This window comes from Larus michahellis, chromosome Z (assembly GCF_964199755.1).
Source record: "Larus michahellis chromosome Z, bLarMic1.1, whole genome shotgun sequence".
Taxonomy (NCBI): domain Eukaryota; kingdom Metazoa; phylum Chordata; class Aves; order Charadriiformes; family Laridae; genus Larus; species Larus michahellis.
Window position 1 is genome coordinate 22053160 of NC_133930.1, and position 26028 is coordinate 22079187.

The 26028-nt window shown below is 40.0% G+C and overlaps 2 protein-coding genes across 14 annotated transcripts in view; one reads left to right on the top strand and one right to left on the bottom strand.

Annotated features, from left to right (window-relative positions):
• ERCC8 (ERCC excision repair 8, CSA ubiquitin ligase complex subunit) overlaps positions 1-9351 on the bottom strand; it is a 30751-nt gene extending 21400 nt beyond the window's left edge. For 7 of the 12 annotated variants that reach the window (XR_012584838.1, XM_074569050.1, XM_074569048.1 and 4 more), the window contains exons 1-5: positions 9226-9351; positions 7063-7158; positions 6818-6919; positions 1699-1822; positions 57-138 (exon numbers count right to left, since the gene is read on the bottom strand). Coding sequence is in view for 11 of the 12 variants with exons in the window: in XM_074569050.1 (XP_074425151.1) it covers positions 57-138; positions 1699-1822; positions 6818-6919; positions 7063-7158; positions 9226-9302 (481 nt within the window). In the remaining variant the exon portion in view is untranslated. Of the gene's footprint in view, positions 1-56; positions 139-1698; positions 1823-6817; positions 6920-7062; positions 7159-8666; positions 9197-9225 lie in introns of those variants that run through there. The other 5 variants (XM_074569054.1, XM_074569052.1, XM_074569049.1 and 2 more) reach the window with 3 other exon arrangements.
• A 44-nt stretch (positions 9352-9395) lies between these two features.
• Positions 9396-26028, top strand: part of NDUFAF2 (NADH:ubiquinone oxidoreductase complex assembly factor 2) — a 69393-nt gene continuing 52760 nt past the window's right edge. Inside the window, exons 1-2 of one of the 2 annotated variants that reach the window (XM_074569058.1) lie at positions 9396-9468; positions 9534-9734. In XM_074569058.1, coding sequence (XP_074425159.1) covers positions 9411-9468; positions 9534-9734 — 259 coding nt within the window. In that variant the 5' untranslated portion in view covers positions 9396-9410. Of the gene's footprint in view, positions 9735-26028 lie in introns of both variants that reach the window. The other variant, XM_074569057.1, reaches the window with a different exon arrangement.

Sequence of the window (26028 nt, forward strand, 5' to 3'; positions counted from 1 at the left end):
TGCTTGATACTGTAAGCCCAAAATACACGGGGCCCTTCTTAAAAACACATACATACCTGCTATTAAACAATGCTTTGTAGCAACTGGAGACATGTGATGGCTATACACTGTTCCCTCAAAGTGAAATACATCTGCAGGCTGATAATAAAAAGATTAAATTAATCACAGCGCAAGGATGTTATCAGAATTTAAATCCTCATTAAGTATTTTTCAAGTAACAGATACAAATAAGACTATTACAAATATTTCTATTTACATACTAACAATAACTGCTGGTTAGAAACCACATCATGCAAACATCACAAAGTAAGTGAGTCTGTTTCCAACAATAGAACAACTATGCCAGAGCTCAGAGATGACCCAAAAGAAAGACCAAAAAAATTGTCTAATCAGAAACACGAATGGAAATTATTAAAAAATTACCAAAAATTTAAAAAGCTAGCAAGAAAAAACTGTAAACAAGAAGGCTGTAATATAGAGATAGAAGTCAACAGGAAAGAGGCACTTAGACTAAATTTAGAACATCCTTGTCATTCACAAACATTACATACTATCTTCAATTCTTAAAAAAAACAAACCAAACCAAAAAACCCATACAAAATTATTAGCTCCTTTGTGAGCATTAAAAAGTAACGAAATATAATATTTGCTTTAATAACCAGTACAACTCCTTTCAGGTACATTCCTTTTGTTGCCTCACTCTAAAATATTGTATATATATAAAAGAAACCTTAAAACTATGCTGTCTGTGTTTTCAAATACACCATTTGGTGGCAGAACAGGTCAATCAATAACCCCCACATGCACACTGTCTCTTTTAAGTGATGCTCACAGAACTACCTGGAAAATGAATTGAACTTTGCGTTTATGAACAGATTTAGTAACTGCCAACACAGCCTTCACACCTTACAAAAAAAGAGGTCAAAATTTATTCTCTATTGTGTCCCTAGGATGACAGACCTCTTTTTTTTTTTTCCTAAATTCTTTCACTATGCATGAAACAACATTCAAATATCATCAATGTAAATCCATCAATACATTCACACCGAAAACGGGACAAACTGCAGTCATGAATTCATAGTTCTACAATTAGATGCAAGGATTAGTGAGGCAAAGCAACCTAAAATCCTACAGAATCTGTTTACTTTAATAACACCAGTTACATTGGTTAGCATTTTCTTAATGTTTCCTCTCATCCCTCAGCAATTTTTAGAAATGATGTCTGTAGCACTTACAACAGCATAATTTTAGACCTAATGACTTAATGCCAAGATCACCAGTCCTTCAAAAGCAGTATTTAGGCCTTGGTTACTAAAAATAATTAGCCCACTGTCCACTACCATTACACTCAACAATCCCCAAGAATGAACTCCAGACCAGACCTTGGTGGACAAGTTTACGTAGCATAAATTCAACTAGCTGTATTCCTGTTCACAGCAAGGCAGAAAGGAATTATCCCAAGCATTCCAAGCTCTTGTGCAGTTTAGACATTCAGGTCTTCAGAAATAGGCAGGTACACACCAAGGTATGCGTGAACGCCAGAACCACGCCACCCTGCTGCTGCACTCACAGCTCTAACAATCAGCTGGTTTTCAACCTTTTGGATGCTTGGTCCTGCTGAGCTCTGGGAGAACTGCAGATGCAAAATGAACAACATGTATACAAAGGAGCCTGCAAGCCGTAGAAATTCTCCCTTACCTGTAAAGTATTTGTATCCCATATTTTCAAGGTTTTATCAAATGAGCTGGATGTAAACATGCCAGTGTCATGAGGATACCACTGGACTGTCTCCACACTGAATCTATGTACATCAGGATGGCTCCTAAAATCAAGAAGATTACAATTGGTTAGTCTCGATAATCATCTTATAATTGCCTTGATATTCAATTACAAGTTGAAAACATAAACTTTTTTTTTAAAATTGTACTGAAGTTTTCAAGAACTAGTTGTTTTGGTGCCTCAATTTTCAATCAACCGATGTTAATTACTTTGAAGAGCCCTCATTTCAAGTAACTACAGACCATTTACCTTTTCAAAATATGGTATCTGTAGCATATCTCAAGTTAAGTCAGTCTGAGGCACAAAAGGCACTAATGTCTTTCGAAATTCTTAAATTCTACTGTTTAAAGATCTAATGTTTAAAGTGAAGTTCTAACATTAAAAGCCATTTAAGCTTGTGGAATCCCATTGTCTTAGAAATGGATCCACTAAAAAATACAATCACATATACAGTTCAAAAATTCATTATTATTAGCTTATAATTACAGCTATACAGTTATTGGAAATTCACGTCTACTGAAGTCACCAGATAGCAATGGACTGAGTTACTAAAAGTTAATTATTTTTGCATTCAGAAATTAAAGAGGAAGAACAATATGAAACTTTTAACTCAACTATGCATAGCAACAGAATGTAGTATAATTAATAATACATTAACAGTAGTGGAAAGAAGGGACACCAGAGCCAACCTTGACAGCTCCAGTATATGATTTAACTGACCAGGCTCTGAACAATACAGGTTTCACACACCTGCTAGGCCACTCATATCTGAGCTGGATCCACATGGCTCCAGCTTCAGGGCCCAAACCTATGCTGCCAGACTCAGAAGTACCATGCTGTTGTGGGTCGGTACTGGGCAGCTAAGCACCACCACAACTGCTCTCTCACTCCTGTTCTGCAATAGGATGAGGGAGAGAATCCAAATAGCAAAGGTGAGAAAAATTGTAGGTTGAGATAAAGACATTTTAACAAGTAACAGGAAACAAAACAAAACAACCCACAAAAAAAAAAAAAAAAAGAAAAACAAGTGATGCATAAGCAATCCCTCATCACAGGTGCCCATCCAGAACACAAGCAATCACAACACCTGGAAAACTCCCCCCTCGGTTTTATTGCTGCACATGACGTTGTACGGTACGGAATATCAATATCCCCTTGGTCAATTTGGGTTAAGTGTCCCAGTTTTCCCTCCCAGCGTCTTGTCCACCCCAACCTACTCGCTGAGAGGGCAGAGCAAGGACCAAAGAATGACTTGACACTATGCAAACACTGTTCAGCAATAGCTAAAAGATCAGTGTGTTATCAAGACTGGTCACAAATCCAAAATATAACACCATACAAGCTACTATGAAGAAAATTAACTCCATCCCAGCCAGATGCAGTACACATGCAAAAATAGTCCAAATGGCTCCATCTGTAGCTAGTGAAAGTCTCACAAGATTTCTTCACTGCAGCTCTTACCTCTGCATTGTTCTTTCAAGTGTCCTGGCCTCCAAAGTGATAACTATTGCAGCGGTATCATTGTGTAAACGCAGATGCAGATCTTCTGTATAGACCTGTCACTGCACCTAAGCTAATAAACCTTCCTGCATACTTGGGTTGCTAGAAAGTGCAGAAGATGTCTTCAAACAGATCTAGCCTGAAGCCAACACTGACAATGCTAAGGAAGAGCTATTGAGCAACTGTTGAACTTAGTTTAGTAACTCCTGCATTGTTTATCTCTGAGGCATATCCCAGAATGGCCTGTTAGTTTGCCACGGTGCCAAAAATCAACAGATTTTGTGCACTTATTTTACAGGGGGGGTCAAGCTAAAAATCTTTGGTAGCTCCAATGCCAGGAAATCAAGCCTGACTCCGCATGAACTTACTCCTGCAGAGGCACTTGTATGCACTGTGCAGAACAATCTAAACTCATGGAACTAATTATCCTGGTACAATAAATACAAGTACACAACACTGGACTGTGTCCAGCACTGCAGCAGAGCAGTCAATCCTCCCATAATCCAGAGGGTTGAGGAATGAATTAAAAAGGTCTTGAGTAGCTCTGCAGGAATCATCTTTGATCTGGGTAGGCTTAGTAGTGGCCACATGCCATTTAGTCTGGCTTCATGTCTCAGGGCTCTATGTTATTCCCACTTCATTATATATGCAGTATTTTCCCCTGTTACTCAGATAACCCCAACCTTTTCTACCAAATAATAACACGGAATTAATTCCAGTAAGGTCACTGCCAGACAGGCAGCTTCCTAGACAGGTTTTGAGTAGGGGAGACTACCTTACACACAAGCATCAACTATATATTAATAAAAGCTGGTACTGTTTGATTACTCCCAAATGCCAGTTTTTGCCGCAGAACAGCGTGGATCATATGAAACCATGTAAAGCTCTGTATGCTGACTGCCGGTGGAACAAGGAATGTTCTTGGTTTTTTGCAATAGTGGTCTTATATTCTACATGAGAAACATTGTGTAAATCATAGCCTACCATCAGGAATTAACTCCTCTGATGTTCTAAACTGCTGGCCCCTCAGCAGACCCAGTTCAGAGTCTATTCAGAAATAGCTTCAAAGGGCCTCTACCAAGTGCTTATACTTCAAGCAACTTTGAGATCAGAGTTACATTGTGCCCTGCAAATTAGAACACTGGCAAACTTTTGTAGCACACCATTATCATATGCTTCAAAGACAGGAGCCAGATAGTCAGATAGGAAGTGTTTCTTACTGGCAATTATAAATTAATTTATGATGTCAGGAACTCTGAATTAATCATACTGCAGTATCAGAAGCTTTATCTGTAGCTAATTTGCTACAGTAAGTATTTAAAGCATACTAGGAAGCTACATGAATACTGGGAACAAACAATAGAGGCAAAAAAACCTACTATGGTTACTGTAAGCAATAATAATAATAGGCCTACCATTTAAAACATTGTATCACACAAAATCAGATTCTACTAGTACAATTTATGCCTTTACTCAACTGAGAAATAATAAAAAATTCAACTATGCAAATTAACATCTACTCAAGAAACAGACTACCGACTATGTTGTCCTGCTTTCATCTGGGATAGAGTTAATTTTCTTACCAGCTGAGCAGTCAAGGACTTCTTCAGCTTCCCACAGAAGCAGAGAGGGAGCATGGACAGGACAACTGACCTGAGCTTGCCAAAGGAATGTTCCGTACCATAGATGTCATGTGCAGCATATAAATGGAGGCTGGCTGGGGGACAGGTATCAGGGATCACTGCCTGGGGACGAGCTGGGTGTTGGTCAGTGGGTGGTGAGCAACTACACTGTACATCACTAGTTTTGTATATTCTTTTATTATTATTATAATATTCCTTTGCTGTCTTATTAAACTGTCTTTACCTCAACCCAAGAGTTTTACCTTTTTTTTTTTTTCCAGTTCTGCTCCCCATCCCACCAGGGGTGGGAGGAGGTGTGAGCTGCATGGTGTTTAGTTACCAGCTGGGGTTAAACCATAAAATATGCTAATAAACAGAATTTTTAAGTATGGAATATTTCTACTGACCTAACTGAAGTAAATGATGGCATGATTTTAGCACAGATTTGCCAGGTTTTATGCTGTGTCTTCTCAGCATTTATTTCTTCAGTTTGCTGTATCTGTTTCAGAATTCATTTCAGTTTTGAGATTTGGGGATGTATAGTCATTACTTGTGCTTAATTACAATTTTAATTAATTTTGTTCAAGAAGTCCCAGCCATCAACACTTACCAAATGCAGCTTACTTGCAGTAGATTCTGTTCCTACCCGTTTGTTTTGATGCATGTTCTATTACCCTTTTTCTTTCTTATGGTCCAAGATACCATTTAGGCCTTTTATTGTTACAAATCTTCTGTTCCTGTCGATCTTACTCATGAAGCTCTTAGACCTCAAATAATTTGAAGACTGAGAGAAAATAAGGGGAAATGTAGCTACTAATCTTTTACGTAGTAGGATGTATCTTATTATGAGTCTTCAGATAAAGTTCTAACCTACTAGATACCCTTACTATCTGAACACAAGGAAAAAACAGCTTTTGCTAGAAGATGTAATGCCCACAATGGACAAATTTATACTGCCTCAGGGAAAGCCTGACAAATCAATACAGGCTTTGAGTCTTTATATAGTTTACACACAGTACAGTAGTATCCTGCTCTTCAGAAAAATATGCCCCATTCTTGTCAGTAACACATCTGTCTTCATTCAAACCTGTTCTTAACAAGTGATGTATTAATGACTCCTGTGCTTAGTGAACACATGGTGACCTTAAAATAGCTATTAGTAAAACTGGGAGAAGGGAGAGGGGAAATAAAACCAACAACTGCAAATCTGTGTTAAGATTTTTTTTTCGTATCAGATGAGCAGGGTTATGCAAAGATAATTTTCCTTTTGCTTAAACACATATTTATTCAAAGAGCCTCCATATATAGTACATATATTTGGGAGATAAAAGGAATATTTCTACAACTGTCCCAAAATTACTTTCTCATAGTAACTGGCATAGAGTCAGAAAATTTCAACATGAAACAATAAGACAACTTACAGGTGAGAAACTGTAACCTGGAAGAGGGTTGGGGTTTTTTTGGTCTTTTTTTCTGATGTTAAAACATGAGATTGGGGTACTAACTCTGACTTTTTCATGGTGTCCACAACAACACAAGCCTCTCTACTTTACTTTCCACATGAGTACAATTAATATCTTCCATTTTAACTTTTGAAATGCCAAAGATCTGCCCAAATAATATCAGAGAGTCATTGTACATATATCGTAACTGTTAAGAGTACACAAATCAAGAAAAAAACAGTTAGCGTCTGCCACTTAGTAAATCACATAAACCCTCACAAAGTTTCTTGGCTTTTTTTTTTTTTTTGGCATGCTAGAAACCATAATGCATCATGCTAGCCTTCAAAGACTTCTGGCACTATTTTCTACAGTCTTTTTATCCTAGAAATAAGAACACACATTAATTTTTGATTTTAATGCTAGTCACAGAAGAGACATCACTATGAACTTTTAACAGAATTTTTGAGGACCTACCTTCCCACAGAGCAAAGTGCTCTACACGTGTAATTTGGTTTTCTGCTCAAGTTTTCGAGGTCGTAGAGTACAATAACACCATCTGATCCACCGGATAACATGCTGAAAGTGTTAATAAAGCACAGAAGTTACAACATGCATGATCTCAGTATGCTCAATATCATCAACATCAAGAAAATAAATCCATAGTACCAAACCCAGGGAAGCACTCATATATGTTTTTAGAAACTAAATTGTATACTTACTATCTTCCCTCAACAGGCTCAATATCAAGGGTGTTGATACCACTCCCATGTATTCTTTCCACATCTCTATCTTTATTTAGCTCCAAACTTAGAACCCTTAGAACAACAGTAACAAAAAGGAAAAAAAAGAGCAACAGAGATATGAAGAATAAGAACAACAGAATTGTAGAACTTTACTATGTAGATCTGAACAGCTCAAACCATAGTTTCGGACTTCCTCAATGCATTTAACCCACTCCCATCATTTTTTGCAAAACTAGACTTGCAGGCACGATACAGGGCTGGAAATAAGTCCTGTGAAATTGGCAGAAAAAAATATTTTATTTTTTACATTGTTTGGAAGTTAAGAGGGAAATAAATATGTAAAATCTGCTCAGAAAAAATAGCAAAACTGCATTTGGGGTTAACGTAAGAAACAAAACCTGGGATGTAATTTGAAAACACCGAGCAAAAGAAATATTAAGAAGCAGTTGTTGTAGTCTTAACAAATACTAGTTACTTGGAAGCTTCATCATGTACCATCCTTCCAAGCTTCATCCTACTTGGAACTACAGACACCTAGTGGTCAAATTAATTTAGTTTAACAAATTACAGTGTTGCCTTTAAGGAAACGTTAGCATGTTATGTTTTCTGTAACATTAAATAAAAACTACGCTATCCACATTACGAAGCTTCCAAGACAAACTTTTCTGAGCTGCAATTAGTATCTTGTACTACTTAGTAGTAGCCTGTATCTTTAAATATGCTAATATTACATAGTAAAAAAAAAAAAAAAGAGAGAGAGACTGAATTTACTTAAACAGCACTACCTGATATAAAATTAGCTTTATAAGATGATCAGAGCTTCCTACAGCACTACTTTGTAAAAACCACTGTAACTAAGTAGATAACTGAGAGGCTGTAACGCAGTGTGCACCTACGTATCTTCAGCTTGAGTGGCAAAAACCTTGATGTGAGAAGCTTAGGCTGTTATAGGCAGACGCTGTCTGTAGGCGTGCTTCAAAAGAAGCAAGTCATTTAAGCTCTTTTAAAAGATGTGAAATAAAATTATGCAAGAATTCACACAGAATAACAATTTTGATGCATACAAGATACCTAGTTTAAAACTTTTGAGCTCAAGATTGAATATTAGCGAAGCAATAAATCCCCCAAAGGAAATGTTTTAAAACATATGACTTTAAAATGTAGTTATAAAAACAATCTACAGAAGACTATAGATTACTTCCTATTAAAGTAAAAATTAAAATGTTTATTAAGGGAAATGTTAGGTAGACAGCTGTCTAAGTAGCAACGTAAATCCTGCCCACTATGCTTCCATTCTTAACACTGAATGCTACAGGAGTGCTGAGGGCACAGAACGGATGTGATCGTGTTGTCAAAATGCACACAGGAAGGAGCTGCCTGAATCACCAAAATTCATTTCAGTTTTAAACAGACTCTTCACAATGATACAGCCCCAAAAGCTGTTAAGTCACCATCACAAATCCTTCCTGCTGATGGAGTTGTGTGCGCAACTGAGCTGAGGGTGGCTTTATTCGATTTATCTTTAAATACAGCTACAAACCCGATTATCTGATAACGAACATGTATTATGAAATGATGACCTTCATCAGGAACATTAATAAGCCTCTCTATGCAGTCACCACTTTCCACAAAAGCTGTTGGGAACCCAGCAAAGCCGCCACGACCAATTCTTCTGCAAGCAGGCCAGGTTTGGGAAGAGGGAGGACGAAGAGATGCAGGCACAGAAGCATCGCATAAATCTCATTTCTTCGCAAAGCGGAACGCAGCCGCATGCAAATTACTGACACCGTTGAGACGGAGGGAAGTTTATTCCCCTGTGCCCGCTCAGCCCCCAAAACACCGCTACGCCGCGCACCCCAGGGGTGCCCGTCCGCACGCGTACACAAACCCCACCACGGGAGCTCCCAGACAGGCGGGAGCCTCCACCGGGGCGCCCAGGCCGGGCCCACCACTCCCGGCTCCTCCGGGAGCAGCGGCCGGGCAGCGCTCCGCTCTCTCGTTTGGAGCGGCCTCAGGCCCCGCTCGGGTCAGGCGTGGGCTCCCCAGCAGGAGGGAACCAGGCGCGGCCGTTCCGGGGCCTGTCCCCCGGAGCCCCGCCCCGGTCCGGCCCGGCCCCAGCTCCCCACCGGTCCCTGGTACCTCCGCGTGGACTCGGCCCGGCGCAGCCGCACTGGATCGTCGAGCCCGGCCTGACGAGCCGAAATGAACCCCAGCATGGCGCGACCGCCGAGCCGCTCCACACCGCTCCGCCATCTTGGGCCAGGAGAGGCCGGGATTGGCTCGGCTCAGGACAGCCTCCACCAATAGCGAGCGGCGTTGCTGGCATGCCCGCCCCGGTGGCGGGGCGGAGCGGGGTCGGGCAGGCGGGGGGCGTCGGGCGTCTGTCTCTCTGTCTCTCTGTCTCTCTGTCTCTCTGTCTCTCTGTCTCTCTGTCTCTCTGTCTCTCTGTCTCTCTGTCTCTCTGTCTCTCTGTCTCTCAGTCAGTCGACGGCGACCTTGGCGGTGGCCCTGCGTTACCGCCATGGGCCGGCCCTGGCAGGCGCTGCGCGCCTTGCGCCTGCGGCTCCTGGGGCCCGAGAAGGAGCTGGTGGGCACCGACCAGTTCGGCAACAAGTACTACCGGGTGCCCAAGCATGAGACCCGCGCAGGTAGGCACGGGGGGCCGCCCGCCCCGGAGGGGCGAGGGGCGGCCTGGCGGGGCCGGGGGCTGAAGTCGCCGAGCTCCCAGCGTGGTCGGTGACCGCGTTGGCGCTGCCTGCAGGCAGCCGGGGCGGTTCGGCCGCTACTCCTGCAGCTGCCCCTTTGCGAAAAAAGAGCGGCTTCTCGGCGAAGGAAAGGGCGCAGCTGCTGCGGGGACAGAGGGGATGGAGGGTGGGCCCGTTCTGGGCGGCTGCCTTCGAAAAGCACGCTCAGATTCTCCTTAGGCAGATGCTCTAATGGAAGAAAAGACCTCAGGCCGGTCATCAAAAGGTTTTAAAGTGTAGCTGTCACCCTGTGGTGGGTAGTTAGGCAGCAATAAATAAATTGACTTTTCTTGGTAATTCCGAGCACTTCTGCATATGTTTTTAAACAAATTCCCGTACGTATGTTTACTGCACACCTAAGGAAAAAGCCGTTTTGTAGGTTTCTGCCTGTGTTCCAGGAGCCTGGGTGCTCTTATAGCATGTCCTCACATCATTCTCTACAGATGCTATGCTTATGCTGCACAGCTGTGTATAATTTTTTGAAGGCAGCTTCCCTGAAGGCATCTAGGTTGACATGCTATAATATTTTACAGTCTTCTTTCATCTCCCTGCACAGGCGTGTTTGCCTGCTTGCTGTACTCCACATGTTTTGTATGACCGCATCAACTAGAGCACCCCCAGGCTGTGGAGACGTTCTGATTGATGTTCTTCAGAGTACCATTTCTTCAGAGTACAAGAAGAAACAGAAAGTCTGAGGCTGTGCAGTCGCTTAAGTCAATACCCTTCCTAAAAGGAAGGGAGGGAAGGGGCGCACACCTTCCCTTCAGAAACATGTAATGTCTTCTGGAGTTATTTTGCCTTCAGGGCAGTTCCCCTTGACCTGTTTTGCTGTGCAACTTCATGATCAACTGCCAGTGACTTAAAGCAGGTCTGCTCAGTCAAGTGTTTGGGAAGAAGGTGTGAACACCCTTTTGTCAGCAGTGTATTTTTCCTCTGGGTTAATATGACAGTGTAGCACTTCCAGGCTTTCTGCATCTTCCTTTCAGCTTTTGCTCTGCTCCCTGGTGGGTATACAACAGGGTGTACAAAAAGCTGTGTCTTTTAGTATACAGGAAGCAGTAAAATCTCCAGTCAAATTTCTTGTGTGTCATTGCTGCAGCGTCAGTCCTTATTTACCAGTAAAAATGACTTGTTTTATCAGAAAAACTGGCAGTCTTTTTCTCGGTATTTGAATTTATGCTGGCATGTCTTTCTCAGTGAAAGCTCTCTGCTGAAACTTTAAGGCTGATCTCTGTATTTAGAATTTAATTATACAGTAATTGTAGTGCTAGCAAGAGGGCAGGGGAGGTGCTATTGAACTCAGCAGGAGCACAGTATAAGAGGCTTTTAAAGTTAGTAATAAATTGAAATAGTTGTATCTAAGAACATATAGTGGTAGCCTTTATGTTTCCTAGTTTTTCTTCAGATGAACTGTAGGAATAGTGTATAAGAGTATAACTTCAGAGGTGAAGTTGCACTGATTTTGCTTTGAGCAGGGAGGGCTAGCTGTTAAGTGATCTGCAGTTGCAACTCTGGCTGAAGTCAGTAAGAACAGCACTTCTGTAAACCTTAAGGCTCTGGCACACTGAGCCGATTTTAGTGATAGAGATGACACAGTGCAGGTCTACTGAGTTGTCAGTACTCCACTATTACTGTATTTTCCTCTCTTAGTCTTCCACTTGTTTTACTTTCTTTGTCTTGATACATTGAAAATTCTGCACCACCAACTTGCACTGATGCAATATTTTACTGCCACCAAAAGGGAGAGATCTTCTCTTCCCTGTATTTTCTTTCTCTCTGCTGCTGACTTTTCATTATCATTTATTTGATCTTCCTGTAGAAAACTTGAAATAGAAAAATGGATTAAAATTACGTGATGAAGAATAAATTGCAAGCCAGAACTGGCATAGAAGTGGGAATGACGAGGATGACCTAGTAGATAGCACAGGGTTCTACAAGATGTCTTGAAACAAAGTGAAAAGCTAGAACTTTTACAGAATCTCTAACATTTCCTAACCATATTCACCTCAGTTTTCGTCTGCCTTCTAATAATTTGCTATTAAGCTTTTTAATTCCTCTGGGAAAAATTGTGTATTTAAAAAAAATATTAAAAAGCAGAATAAGAAAAAAAATCTGGCAGAGGGCTAATGTTTTATTCACTCTTCCCAAGCTTCTCTTCTATCTTTGGAATGAAAGTAAGGGAAGGGTTGTTATAATTTAGCTTTACAAACTGAAATTTGAGATGCTCAATGGTAATACCACATCTTCCACAAATATGTTCATTCACAGTCAGTTAATTCTCCCTTATTGTCCTTTTTTATGTAACTAGACAACAGGAGAGTGCATATGAAAAATACTACTATTAGAATTCTGTGTGAAAATACTGCTTTTGAAAATTCTGTTTTCTGTTTAATTTACTTACATGTATTTGACACTGCACTAACTCTGGCTTAAAACCTAACGTCGTGGCATCAGCAGAATGAAAGTGTTCTTAGAGAAGTAAGCAAGACTTCCCTACACAAAGAAAAAATGGATCGTTTTATTCTGTGTTATATTAATTGATGGAACTCACTGTTACAATGAGACATGCTTGACCATGAGATGTAACATTAAGAAGGGAAGGAAGTAAGTAGAATGAAAATATCTTACTTCAGGAGAACAGCCTTCAATAAATTCAGAAAACAGATAGGAGAGATCTTGTGAATGTCTAAGAAGAATAAATGAAAAGGTATGTGGGACAATTCGTGCCTGTACCTTCTCCAACTGTTAAAGGCACAAGTACAAAATTACCCTAACGTGGATGAAGGTTAAGAGGTATAGCAGTAAATTAACCTGGCTAAATCATGAGTTTTAAGTGACCTCAAAGACAAAACATGGCCATGAGTTAGGTTAACTGGCTCGGGTGCTGAAAAAATAGAGGAACAAGTAGTAACTTATAAGTATATTCAAAACGTAGTGAGTGAAAACTGGTGTGAAATTGTTAGTTTGACAAGATAGGTTCTTCTGAAAATTGTTTTCTGAGTGGACAATACTTCGATGTATTTTAGACATTTTTTTGTGCAAAATTTAAGACCTGTGGGTTATGAATTTGCTGTGTGGGTGCATGGCAGGTTTGGAAACTGTTCTTCGAATAGTCAGAAATGTTACCCTCTCAGCTGGAGGGAAGTATCTAGAGGGATCCACCAGCTGGCTGTCGAAGTTCAGAACTACTTGAAGTTTTTATTAGTGATTTGAATGAAGAACAAGAAAGTATTTTTATTACATTTGCAGGTCAAACTGCGCAGGAGGAAACTGGGAGTAGCTGTGAGCATCTTATGGCAGATGAACTGTCATACGATTCAACAGAGGTATCAACTGGGATAAATCATGCGTATTTCTAAACAAAAAGCGTATAATTTGGTGGTTAAAGGTGTCTGAGAACATGTCTCTACGCAACTGACATTTTCTGTAGTACAGCATCTATCATATTGGTACTGTTACAAATTTAATTTCAGTATTATCTTAATTTGGATACCCATTTTCTCCCTCCATTTCCAACTTACAGACCGTTACCCACTTTCCTTGCAAAACAGACTTCCTCATGAGTGTTTATTATTATTATTATTTTAAGTACAGTCTTCCCTGAACGTAGCCAGCCTCTTGCGGCAGTCCCTTGTTATTTTGGATTACTTGAATGTAGGAGCTTCTGTGTCTGTTAAATTTCCCCACGCACTGGTGACTCATTTCCACTGTAATTTGTGCTTTTACTTTTGTGGATGGCAGTCCTTGTGGTGTCAGCAGAGAAAAGATAACTAGGTTTGATCTATTCCAGAGCAGGAAAGTATGTCAGTCCTCCCACAGGTTTGTATTACCTTGTGGCTGAGGATAAGTCAGTTAATTCTGTTGCTGGGGAAGTGAACACAGGTGGTTGCACCCACTGCTATGGGTGGTGGTAACTAACTGGCTCTCACAACATTTTTGGAGAGCATCCTGTCCTGGTCACGGTTGTGTACAAGAGGGTCACACCAAGACTTGCAGGCTTTTAAAACTTGTGAAGAAGTTTAAAGATATGGGATTGGGAAGGAAATTTATTTTAGTTTATAGAAACTAAAATGTACACATGCAGAAAATTTCTGAAGCTCAGTTTTTAAAGAAACTAGGAATTTAAAAGTGCTGAGGAAGGAATGCTCTCTTTTTAAGTATTGGAGAGCATTATTTGTTGTACATGAGGAAAATCTGCAGCATATATAGTTCATATCCTAGCCATATAGAGACCAGCGCAGGATGGGAACAACACTGGAAAGAAAATGAATTGTTGAGGAGCCCTTGTAGAGACACTCATCTGTTCTATACAGATTCTACTGCAGGGTCACTGCAGTGTGTCTGCAGCATGCTTTGCTACCCTACGGATCTGGGGAGGACTGAGTAGCTCTAGCACAGTGCCGGGCCTGACGTGCTTTATCCCTTTGTACTGTACTCCAGCAAATAAGCTCTTGGAGAAAGAGAGTGCAGAACAGACAACTGCTGCTTTCTCCTTCATGTCTTGGATATGGTAGCTCTATCAGGACCAGGCTGGCCCTTGTTTTGGGCCAGTAGAGAGATCCCACCTTCAGGTAGAGGTGAGAATGAATGGCGTAGGTAGTATTTATGTCTTCTCCTCTTCAAGTAAAAGCTGACTGACAACTTTCTCTTGGCTTGCCCTGGTCTTTTGCACGGGTTTAGAGTAGAGATACATGGAGCCTATGATGCAAAGAATTCATGTTTACTGTCTTTCAGTTGTGAATTGCTCTCCCCTACAGTCAATCCAGAGTCCAAGACACTCTTGGACCCTGGGGCCTTGTCTGGAGTAGTAGGAGCAGATCAGTGGATCCAAGTGGTTGTTGTTAATTTTCCTCACATTTCCAATGTATGTGATTCAGAGAGTTTACTTCAGATTAAATTTAGTCTATTTCCCAGGACTGAACGTCTACAATACATGTAATTTGAAGATCTCAAAAAGGTAAAAATTGTTTGGTAAGTGCTGTAGGTATGGCTTTCATGTTGCCTTGGCACTTAATATCCTGTTAATTTTTGAAATGTTTTGTAAGTGAGGATTTCTCCTTAAAAAAAAGCAAGTTGTGCACACAGAAACTACTTTGAGATCCAAATCAGCATGTGGTAAATAGAAGCAGCATGGGATTCACTACAAAATCACAGTTGCTTTGACTCAGGTCTCTACTGTAAACATAGGTCTCACAGATATCCTAAACTCTGGGATGCCCAGGTCAAACTCAAGATGTAGCAACTGTACCTTGAGACCACCTTTACATGTTTGTAGTCACAGGGCAGTTATCTTGCATTGCTGATTTTGACTGTCTCTGAATAATTGGGTTATTAGAAGAAGAGCTAGCAACTTGAATGTATTCCATTGTGATGTAGGGGATCGTTGTGGAGATTTAAGCAGCAGTATCAATTGTGCAAAGGTGCTGCAAAACATAAAAGGTGTTTTGCCTTATTTTAAAAAGGTCTAATGAATAATGGCAAAAAGATACGAGCTTGCAAAAGTATCATAGTTCTCCTGGGTAAATATAGAAAGGATTGGCAGTTTGTCAAGGAAGGGAAGAAAAATTTAAAACTCAGCTGTTTAAGTCTGGTTGCGTTAATTCTCTTGAAAGAGAGAAAGTGAACATTGGAAGTCCCTAGACTAAGAATAAGAAGTAAGTAGATTCAGTGAAAAATGTAATTGCTAGAAATAGAAAAGCAGTTAAGAAAAATTTGAGAGGAAAGACCCTGAAAAAGAAACTGTCTGCCCACAGGAATATAATAATAATTCAGAATCAGAGTAGTTAATTTTCTGAAAACAGGGAACTTCAGACATGGTGGGGCTGAAGGTTCATTGTTTAATGTTTATCAGGGACTTCTATTTTCAAGTGGGAAGATACTATCATCTTCAAAGTCAAGTCAAACCTTCAGCTCTATGGTAAGGTAGGATCATTTGGAAGAAAAGATGATTTGTATTTAATGACATTTTGCAAATGGTATATTTTTACAAGATTACCTTAAAGTGATGACAGTGATTAAATAGTACAGCTGTACTATGCTTGTCATGAGAGGAACATCCAGCATAACTCATTAACTCTGAGATGACTCTTCAGTTGCCAGTCCTGAAACTGTGTGTGATAGAAGATGGGAATAGACAGTTGGCTAGTGGTGACTGATGACTCATTTCATTATCTCAGACAAATATTTCACTAAACAGACTAGATTTATCAATGTAATGCATTTATTTTTCTTATTGTGTAACATATTGTCAGGGCATTGCCACAGCTTTGCTACATGATGAATTGTTCTTGCTGCAGAACATGGAGTGATGCTTAAAATGTTCATATTTTTTTAATTACAAAACAAATTCCTCATACAGTTTATATATTTGTTAAAGCCAGATATATCTTACAGGAAATAGCTGAGTCCATTGAAAATAATTTATAAAGACTCTTAATAACCAATTTATTAAAAAATGCAGGAAGATAAGAGACACTAAATATTTAAGGTCTAGCATATGTTTTTCATCTTTTCTAAAGACTGATTAATGAGCAGCTTATATTTAAACTTTTTCGATATCTTCATTTGTACTCTCATCTGTTATAATGATTAAAAGTTAAAATGAGCACTCGGTGAAATACCAGAATATGCAAGTTTTTGTAAGAACAGTAGGTCAGCAACAAGAGGGTAGTTTCTTTTAAAGATTGGATATTGGTGCTAAAAGCATAGCTCAAGTTTTAAGGTTCCCTTTGGGGAAAGAGCAGACTCAGGTTTAACTTGATTTGGAGCTGCAGCTTACCAGGAGCAGCTGGAAAAAGCCTGAAGCATTCTGTATAGGATAGGTTTTTATATGTTACATAAACTCTGCATGAGGGACATATGTGGACAGAGCCTGTGACAATATGAATTTTAAGAAGGAAACTGGCAAGCTAAACATGTTTCTCAGTACTCTTATAAATACCATCGGAAACAAAAGTAGCATTACCACGTTTCAGTTGTAAATTCTGTTGCTAATAATTGAGCGTAAGCACTGACTTCTGTGGGAAACATTTTGTTCATGTGAAATGCCTGCTCATGTTTGCATAAAAGGCCTGTATTTTGTGAATTCTTTCCTCAACAAACCAGAAATGTGCAAATAAAAAAGAATCTGTACAGGGAAAATACAGTAAGTACTCAATTGCGTGAAACATGTAGGATGTCCCGAATCTTATTGAATCCAGACCTCAGTAGAAATATATAAATTTTTTTATGAAAGTTAGAAAAATTTATGATTCTGTTGAAATTAAAGGAATCCTCTGTGATTGTTTTTGTTGCTACTTGTTTTCTGTTTTAGAGTGGCCTGTTGCCTTCCTGTGCATCAGAAGTGTAAAGTAGAATTTCTACTTTTCAAAATTTGCTATAAAATAAAATTTTATATTGAAGACTAGACTGGAACATTCCTGTAATGCTTCATAGTGAGTAGGACAGAGTTGGAAGGAACATCTTCTCTCCAAAGCGTATCTTCTGAGGTTAGAGCTATGGTTTTCTTTTGACTCTGAATTTTACTTTTCTCACTAACAGAAATGAAGTCTGAGGAAGAGGCAGAAACTGATTCTGATTGTATGAAGCATTCATAAACTGATTATCAAGTGCTGGAAATAATTGTACAGAATATTGCTGAACATTAAAAAAAGTTTTGCAAGCTAGCTTTTCAAGTGTTGGTGGAATGCTAATAAACTCATTTTAGGTTTATATGTCTAATGTAAAGATACTAAGGAAACACAGAATTTGAATTTTGACTAGTGAATACGAAGACTTAATTATTTTGGATATGGAAATAAGTGTATTGAGAAAGTGTGGTTTGGTTTTTTTTCACATAGGGAGTTGTTATTCCGATGTATCCTCCCGCATCCAGTAGTAGCCGCCAGTTAAAGGTTAGTCCAGATGGTGGCAGTGTTGTTTCGGAAACAGTTCATACTGTCAGCTCGCTGAATATTCCTTTCGGGTGAGATTTCGTAACAGAGAAACCTAGCTCTAAAATATTTGTGTGTATGTGTGTTTGTACAGAAATAAAACTTGTATTGCAGACTGGCAGCTTCTAGGACAGTAATTCTGAAATGACAAAATAGCTTTTCAGTCTGAGTGATACATTATTGCACTGTGAAGAGCTTCACTGCAGATTATAAAAGCATTAATATTTGAAAACTAGTGTTTGTTTTGGGTGTAGTGATATGTTTTTCCTTCAGCTGCCAGAAGTGAACTGGCAACAGGCATGGTATGTTAATCTCGCTGACTTGAAAACCAGGAATAGCAATAAGTAGTCATTTGGACAGGCAATAACTTGCATGTTATCTGTTGCTATGGCCAGATTTGGTCTTCAGTGTGTGTATGTATATTAAACTGGGATGCTGATCTTGTTGAATTTTGCCGGCTAGTATTGAGTTTTATATGCTGTACATTTGTTACTTTTAATTATTATGGGTTTGGTTTGAGAACCTGTTTTGATTCTTTCAGTGCAGGTGTGGGGGGAGATGATGGTTTGGGGTCTTTTTTTGAGGTCTGTTTGATGGCCAAAAAATCAGATAGTAAAAAAATAAAAATAAAAATAAATTAATTTCCTTGTGTGAATAGCTTTCTTCTACTGTGTATGGGGAAAGAAACAGTACAGTACTGGGTAGATACATGTTTTTAATAGGTGGAAAAATCTTAGCTGATGTTATTAATCATGCTGATTTAAAGAGCTGCCACCGGGAGGGTTCAGAATAACAGCCCTTTTGGTGATTGTTACAAACACGTTTCATTAAGCCTATCTTTTCTGTGAGTTAAAGTAAGCGTGGGGTACCTGTGCTGCCTTGGTGAAGTTGCTTGCACTTTGTTTTCCTACCTGTATATTAAAAAGTGATTTGACTCACCACTACATCATTCTATTTTAAGTTAGCACAGGTGAGCCTGTTGTGGGTTCACAGTGGCAGATGGAGGACAAGTTGTCCCAAAAATAGAACTTTGTTGCTTTCCTATAAAAGTGTCAGTCATCTTGCCCCTGTATTTCATCCCACGTGATCACTAGAGCTATGACTGTGTTGCAAACATGATCATTATCAATCAGGATTGTCGGCATGTCTTCATACCTACTTTATGGCTGAATTCTCTCGCTTTCAGTTTCATTATCCTGAAATACAAGGAGAATTCAACTTATTTTTCTGATTCCAGAGGAGGAAGAAAATCAAACATTAAGATGTATAAGAAGAATGAATCAGCTACTTTGTATAAAACTTTAGGGTTTGAAATTGTATTGGCAAACTAAAGAACAGATTTAACATAGAAGAGACTTGAAGTGTTTCTGTAGCTGGTCAGGAAACATTTTTCTAACAAGTCTGTATAATTAATTTCAGCTCATTATTTATATCAGTGGGCTAACAAGATTATAAATACTGCTTTGTTAATTGTGATTGTCATGTGAAAATTTTCGACGTCCACTTTTGCTGGTACCTTATTTGGTATATGTATGTTTTTAGAAACTGTTTATTACTGTAAAATAAGACTAGAAAGAAAATGAGAGCATTTAAATAAAAGTGGTGGGTACACATTAGTATTTTAACAGAGAAGATAGAATAGAAGGATAAAGAGCTGAACAAAAAAGTGCAGTTGAGAAACCAGAGTAAAAGAGAGGTTAAATAAAAGGAACTGAGGAAGGTTGGCATGCTACCCTGTGGGCCACTGTAACCTTTGCAGTTTCTCCTGAAGAATAGAGGAGGTGGTAAGGAATTAGTTTTTTCTGCTTTGTACAATAAGTTTTTTGTGGTTTTTATAGATCTTTGAAATACCAAAGAAAGTTTCTGTAAGAGGCTTGATCGTTTTAAGGTCAGATTTGCAAAGATAAGAATTGCTTTGCTTTGAGGAGAGGGAAGAATCTGTTTCATGCTCTGCCTCTGGGTACAGGAGTTGCACAGAAAGGATGAACACCTAAAAATGACTGTGACAGGTTGAGGGAATGGAAGTGATGAAATAGGGAGGTTAAGATCTTAATTTCCAGGTGTCCCTTGTTTATGGCCATGTGCATATGAAACGCAACATGTTATCATTTCATTCTTGAAGTGAGGAATAAGTTGACTAGCCTCCTCTGTCTAGATGATAAGGAGGCACCATTAAGGGGAACTGCAGTCAGTGTGAAATTTGTTTCTGATGAGGAGAGGTCAAAGAAAGGGTGGATTCTGGCATATTTCTGCAGGCAGTGGTCAGCGCTGTGGGAGTTGAAAAAGTCACAAGCTTTGGAACTCATGAAGTACCTGAATTCATTGGTGCTGTGTACCTGTAGAAGGGATATTGAACTCAAGGGTGAGGAAAAGTTGGTCCACAAAACTGTAACCAGAAAAGTAGAATGGAAAGATATATAGCATATGCAGCGGGATGTCCACTGCAAAGCCTGGGGAGCACTCTGAAGATCCTAGCCACAGCAGACTTTAATCTAGCAGAACTAGTGTCCTCGAAAGAGGGTCACATCCAGTCACTGATGTCCAGAAAGAAAGTGAAAATGGATCTCAGTGAGAGTGGCTTCACCTCGGCCAAAAATGTTCTTGCAGTTGATAGAGAGAATGGGTGAGTGCAACTATGTAAAGGTTCATTGCTTGCCTGTTACAGTGTTTGTACAGGGGTGTTCTTTGGAAGCATATTGGAAGAAAAGGCCCGTTTGGCACATATGTGCTTCTGCATGTAGTAGCCTGTCTACATTGGCTTGAGTTTTATTTCAGTCTTACAGCAGAACTTCCTATAATGCAGAATTTCCAAACACCATAGTTTCTTAAGCAACTAAGACTTCCCACACCCTCAATAATAGCTACGTATTGCCACCAGTCATATGTTTGCTCCTTTGTAAGAAGGCGGCAGAAAGGTCCAGGACATAAATTGAAGCTTTTCTTCTAGTGCTCTGGAATAATTGTTTTGTTTCTACTGAGGAATCTTAAATTAAGATGATCTAACAAGGCAGCTTAGAATAGCAGGATGCAACCAGTGTTTCCCAGCCTCACGGTTCTGCCCACTCCTTTTTCACCTTGATCCATAAATGGTATTCAAGTTTTTTCTCTTTTTGTTTTTGCTTAGTGTATATCAGTGACTCGTTGGTATGGTCAAGAATGCTCAAATTTACAACTGTAACAGGAAGTTATACTGTGTAGTGAAGAAATTAAGAGAAATTAATTGAGCTCAGTTGCTCTTTCATATATTGTTGTGTAGAAAGCTAAATGCATCTCCCAACCCCTTTAGGTTAGAAGTATTATTTATCATATTTTGCCATCTGGATCAGGATGCACCACTCCAAAGGCTGATAGCAGCCAAGGTGGGGTTCTGCCTGAAGCAGGGGAGGAATTCACTCAGGAGCATAGTTCATGTTTGATTAGTATAAAGGTTAATCACATAGGATGATAATGAAATTAAAAACTGCATTGTTAAACTTAAGTGAGCTGGACTGTTGGTATTGTTTCTCTGAATGTATGGAGCATAATAGAGGAACTGAATGTCTTCGTCATTGAACATCATCAGTACAATAAATTGGCATTCAGAGAAGACTTCCTTTTGTAGCCTGCTGGCTGCTTCTGCTCCTGTAATGCAGACTGGGTGATTAAGAATTGAGCAAGGGGGAAATAAAGTTCTCAGTCATGCAGAGTGGCAAAATCTGTGGCTTGCAGTAAGATTGCAGGCAGTTATCTCAAGCAGATGCATCCAGAAACAGGGTACTAAAGGAACACTTGTTTAGCTCCCATCACCAAACAGATCACAAAAGATATTTTTTTTTTTAAAAAGAAATGGAAAAACATTTAGAAGGCACAGCTTACAGTAGCAATGTGTGTGGAATAAATGTGCAATTTTAAAAGAACTTCAAGGATAGTTGTTTAAGATAAGCCACGTTTTTGGTAGTTCTTGTGAGGGTGTTGTGCTGTGGTTCTGTCTGCTTTGTCCCTGGATCGCTACTTTACTTTAGATTGTCTTGCATCAGGTATTGTCTCATTGGTGGTTCTGTGCCCTTACTCAAGGTGATCCTTGCAACTACTTTTTCAGACCAGCATGGAGCTAGGGCACAGCAAGTTCAGTGTTAGCTCAATTTGTTCACATCTAGGAACGTTTCTTGTTCCCCTATCAACAAGCATTCATTTTGTGTTGAAAGAAATGAAAAAAAAAAAAAGCCTAGTGAAGAAGAGCTTCATACTGTACAAGAACTGTGAAAGGTTCAGGTGGAGCAAGATAGAAGCCTCAGAGCTGGTTATTAGCAGGAGATGCCACAAATACTGTTTCAGTATCTGTTTAGCCATCGGATGTTACGTACTTGTACTTCAGAATTTCACCTTTTTTTGCAATTCTTGCGAAATACCTACTGGGAGAGTTCTGTGTGTAAATGTCTATTTAATTTAATGCATGTGGCATGAATTGGTGTTTAAACTGATTTAAAAACACAAACTGTAAATACTTGATCTAAGCAATATGCTGGAAACTCTGGACTCTAAAATTGCCAAAAAATAATCTGTTCATGGTTCCATTTTCTGCAAAACTACCTGTCTATAGTAAAGTTATCATCCTGGTTTATTTCCATGATAAAGTAAATCTCTGATCTGAGGGTTAGTAGAAGCTAGTATTTGTGTCAAAAAAAGGCAGAGGTGTCCTCTTCTACATCTGGCTGCTCATGTTTACTTTCTAACATTGGCCTCTCCCTCTTTCTCACTACAAGTGTTTGTGCAGCCTTGTGCTGGGTCTGCCATCTGTCTGACCTAGTGCACTTCCGTTTTTCAGCAAGAGTAGTTACCTGGTCTGGTTTATGGCATAAACTGTGTAAGGAAGCAAAAAGCGCCGAGGGATGAGAACAGGGCAGGTCTGCTACTTTCAGTGGTTCTTCTAACTTGAAATGCTAGTTGAAGTGCTAATTCAGGCTCACTATGGTGTAATTCTAGTAATTCTAAAGAATCAAGGGCTGCACTGTTCATTTTTACCTATCTGTAAATAACCAGTGGAGACATGCAAAGTACTGGTATTGTTTTTCTCAGCTTATATTTGTAATAGCATTTAGAACTGGCACTGTTGTCTTATCACACAATACAAAATTCTAAATTAAACCTAGTATAATGTTTATAAAATAATCAAAAGAGTAGTTTTAGAAATAAATTGTTGTTATTATCTGTCAGGGAAATTTTTTTTTACTCAGTGTAGTAGTTTTGTATCGTTGTAAGAATTTCTTCAGCTATAGAGACAGTACAAGTAGAAACAGTTGTCCATATTATTAAAACGAAGCTGAAAATTTTATATGGATATTTGCTCATTTAAAAAAAATAAATCTGTTCCTCTTTTGAGAACCAAGAATACAGTATCCATAAACAAATCCTGGCATTGCTTCAGTGTGGTGCACCAGAATTTTCTAGGTTGTTCTTGAAAAAATTAAGTGGGAAAATGACAGGTAGTTTATGAAATCAGCTGTTTTTGTGAAATTTCTGTCATCTTGGATCAAAAAGACATGCTGTGTAAGCAGTTTCTGAGTCAGAGCTGGAAAATGGGCAGCTTCTGGTTCTGACCTAGATATGTAATAGTATGGGATTAAGTCCAGAAAACTGGAGCCAGGATCCGTTGTGAACCTGAAGGTGAAGTGAGGTTGGCTCAGTTGGTTCAATTAAGTTTGTTGTTGCTGAAAGGGAGAGATCTTGTTCTTTTTTTACCTTCTCTCTCTCAAGCTGGCAGCAGCACTCATGAGACCTGTTGCTGCCCCAGTTTAACTCAACACAATCGAAAAAGTTGAGCAGGAGGTCCCATGAGCTATAGAGCTGGGACAAAGGAAGAAGGTGGAACCTTTGAGCTAAAAGTGGGGTGGGAGGTGGCTGACTCTGGGTGGGGGAACGTAGGAGGCTTGTCACAGGAACACATCCTTTCTTGTGTAGCTTAATTTTCGGGGTTTTTATAGGATTACCTACGAGGTTCTGATTTTTATTCTGTGTTAGAACAGAACATGGATCTCTTATATCAAAAAGAAGTAGTAATATTTGCTGAAATAAGTTTCGTGTGATTTGTTATTATGATCACAGGATTTTGGCAGGGATATTAAACACTTTTCCAGTTCTGGGAGAAGCCATTTAACCCTGTCACCAGAAGAGAAGATTGCCAAATTGAGGATTTTAACAGACTTTATAGAAAGTTTATGTCAGTGGAATCTCTGCTAATATATGACTTACCTTCAGCTGAACGAAGGTCTGTATTGTCTGCACAGATCCTGTATGATGGTAGGGTTAATGCTTATGAGGAGCTCCCCGTCCATGCCAGGCCACAAATTTCCTCTGAGAGGGGGAAGGAGGTGTGAAGGCCCACTCTCTTTGGACATCATATTAATTTTTAGACTTTGTGACAGCCACAGCATTCCCAAGTCTGATTAACTCTCTCACTCTGTCCTCTGAAACAGGAATATAGACAGATTCTCAAAGAAGAGTCATTAACTGTCTAGTTTCTGCTGTTCCAATGTACAACAAGACAGTGCAGTACAGTCCATAACTCTGACCTAGTCTCTTCCATGGCCTTTGGTTGTTCACATCTTCCCCTGTGGGGAAAGGTGGCTATTCCAAAGCAGAGTTAGAAGCCTTGGATGCCAAACCACAACAGCCTACCAAAATAGTCTCAATGTACCAGAAAACCAGCAAGAAATGAGCTAGTTGTGTAAGTGCCATAGTTGCCACCTAGTTGTTGTATATTTGGTTTGCTTCAATCACATTGAGGGACCTGATGAGCAGACAGTTGAAGGAAGGAACAAACATGGGTCACCCAAGCACCTTGTGGTCAGTTACAGTCACGCCTACCAAAGAAGGAGAGTGACAGCTGTGCACTGGCTGTCTATCTGTTTTTTACAAATTGTGACTCTGTATGTCTCTAAGCTTGTAATAAGCTTATGTACAGTAACCTTTTGTATGAATAGTAGTCATCAAAATATCTTACAAATGCATTTCTGTAAATTATTAAAGTACATAAGACATCAGGGCTTTTAATAGGAATTACTATCTCATTACCCAAAAAAGACTATGCACTGAGTTTAATCACATGATTGCATAGCGATGAGTATTCTTAGTTTTCCATGGGAGGGAGTCACTGTATCACAACCAGTGTAATTCTAGGGGAGGGACAGAGGAGCAGCAAACACTCATCTTGTACTCCTTAAGGAAGATGAAGATGTCGGAGATGCTGTTGTGCTGGATGTCCATATCTAAAGGATGAGCTCTCCTGGGAAGCGGAGGGGTTGATGGGGCCGGTTGAATTTGTCATGTCAATAAATGGTTACAGGACTGGTACCACAGCCAGGGGTTTGGCTACTTAGACCAAGAGACTTGCTTTGAGAAACAAGGTCTAGTGGGCACTGGAGGATCCACCTGTCAGAGAAGGGAAAGAGCATCTTTGTTCAGAGGCTTGCCGAGCTTGAGAAGAGGGCTTTAAACTAAAGTTACCAGGGAGGGGGAACCTCAATCCATCCCATTCCTACCAGTTTGATGCCAGTGCCAGCAACAGGTGCCCACAGTCTGAAGAAGGGTTGCTGGTCAGCAGAAGAGCACCTGGAGTGCAGCACAAGGGAATTCCAGCCACTCCAGCCAGTAAGTCGGCTTCACCGTGGGCCAAACTTAAATACCTCTATACAAACGCACATAGCATGGGGAATAAACAAGAGGAGTTAGAGATGTGCGTGTGCCTGCAGGGCTATGGTCTTATTGGCATCATGGAGATGTGGTGGCATGGCTCGTATGACTGGAGTGTTGTAATGGAAGGATACAGGCTCTTTAGGAAAGACGGGCAAGGGAGATAAGGAGGTGGTGTCACCCTTTTATGTCAATGACCAGCTGGAATGCATGGAGCTCTGCCTGTGGATGGATGGGTAGCTGACTGAGAGCTTATGGGTGAGGATTAAAGGGAGGGCAGGGCCAGGTGATGTTAGAGTGGGGGTCTGCTACAGGCCACCTGGCCAGGAAGACCAAACAGATAAGGCCCTCTATAGACAGGTAGGAGCAGCCTCATGTTCACAAGTCCTGGTCCTCATGGGGGACTTTCAGCCACCCCGATACCTGTTGGAGGGTGAATACAGTAGGGCATAAGCAATCCAGGAGGTTCCTGGAATGCATTGATGATAACTACCTTCTCCAAGTGATAGAGAAGCCAATGAGAAGAGCTGCCCTGCTGGACCTTATTCTCATCAACAAGGTGAGAGGGCTGGTGGGGAATGTGAAGCTTAAGGGCAGCC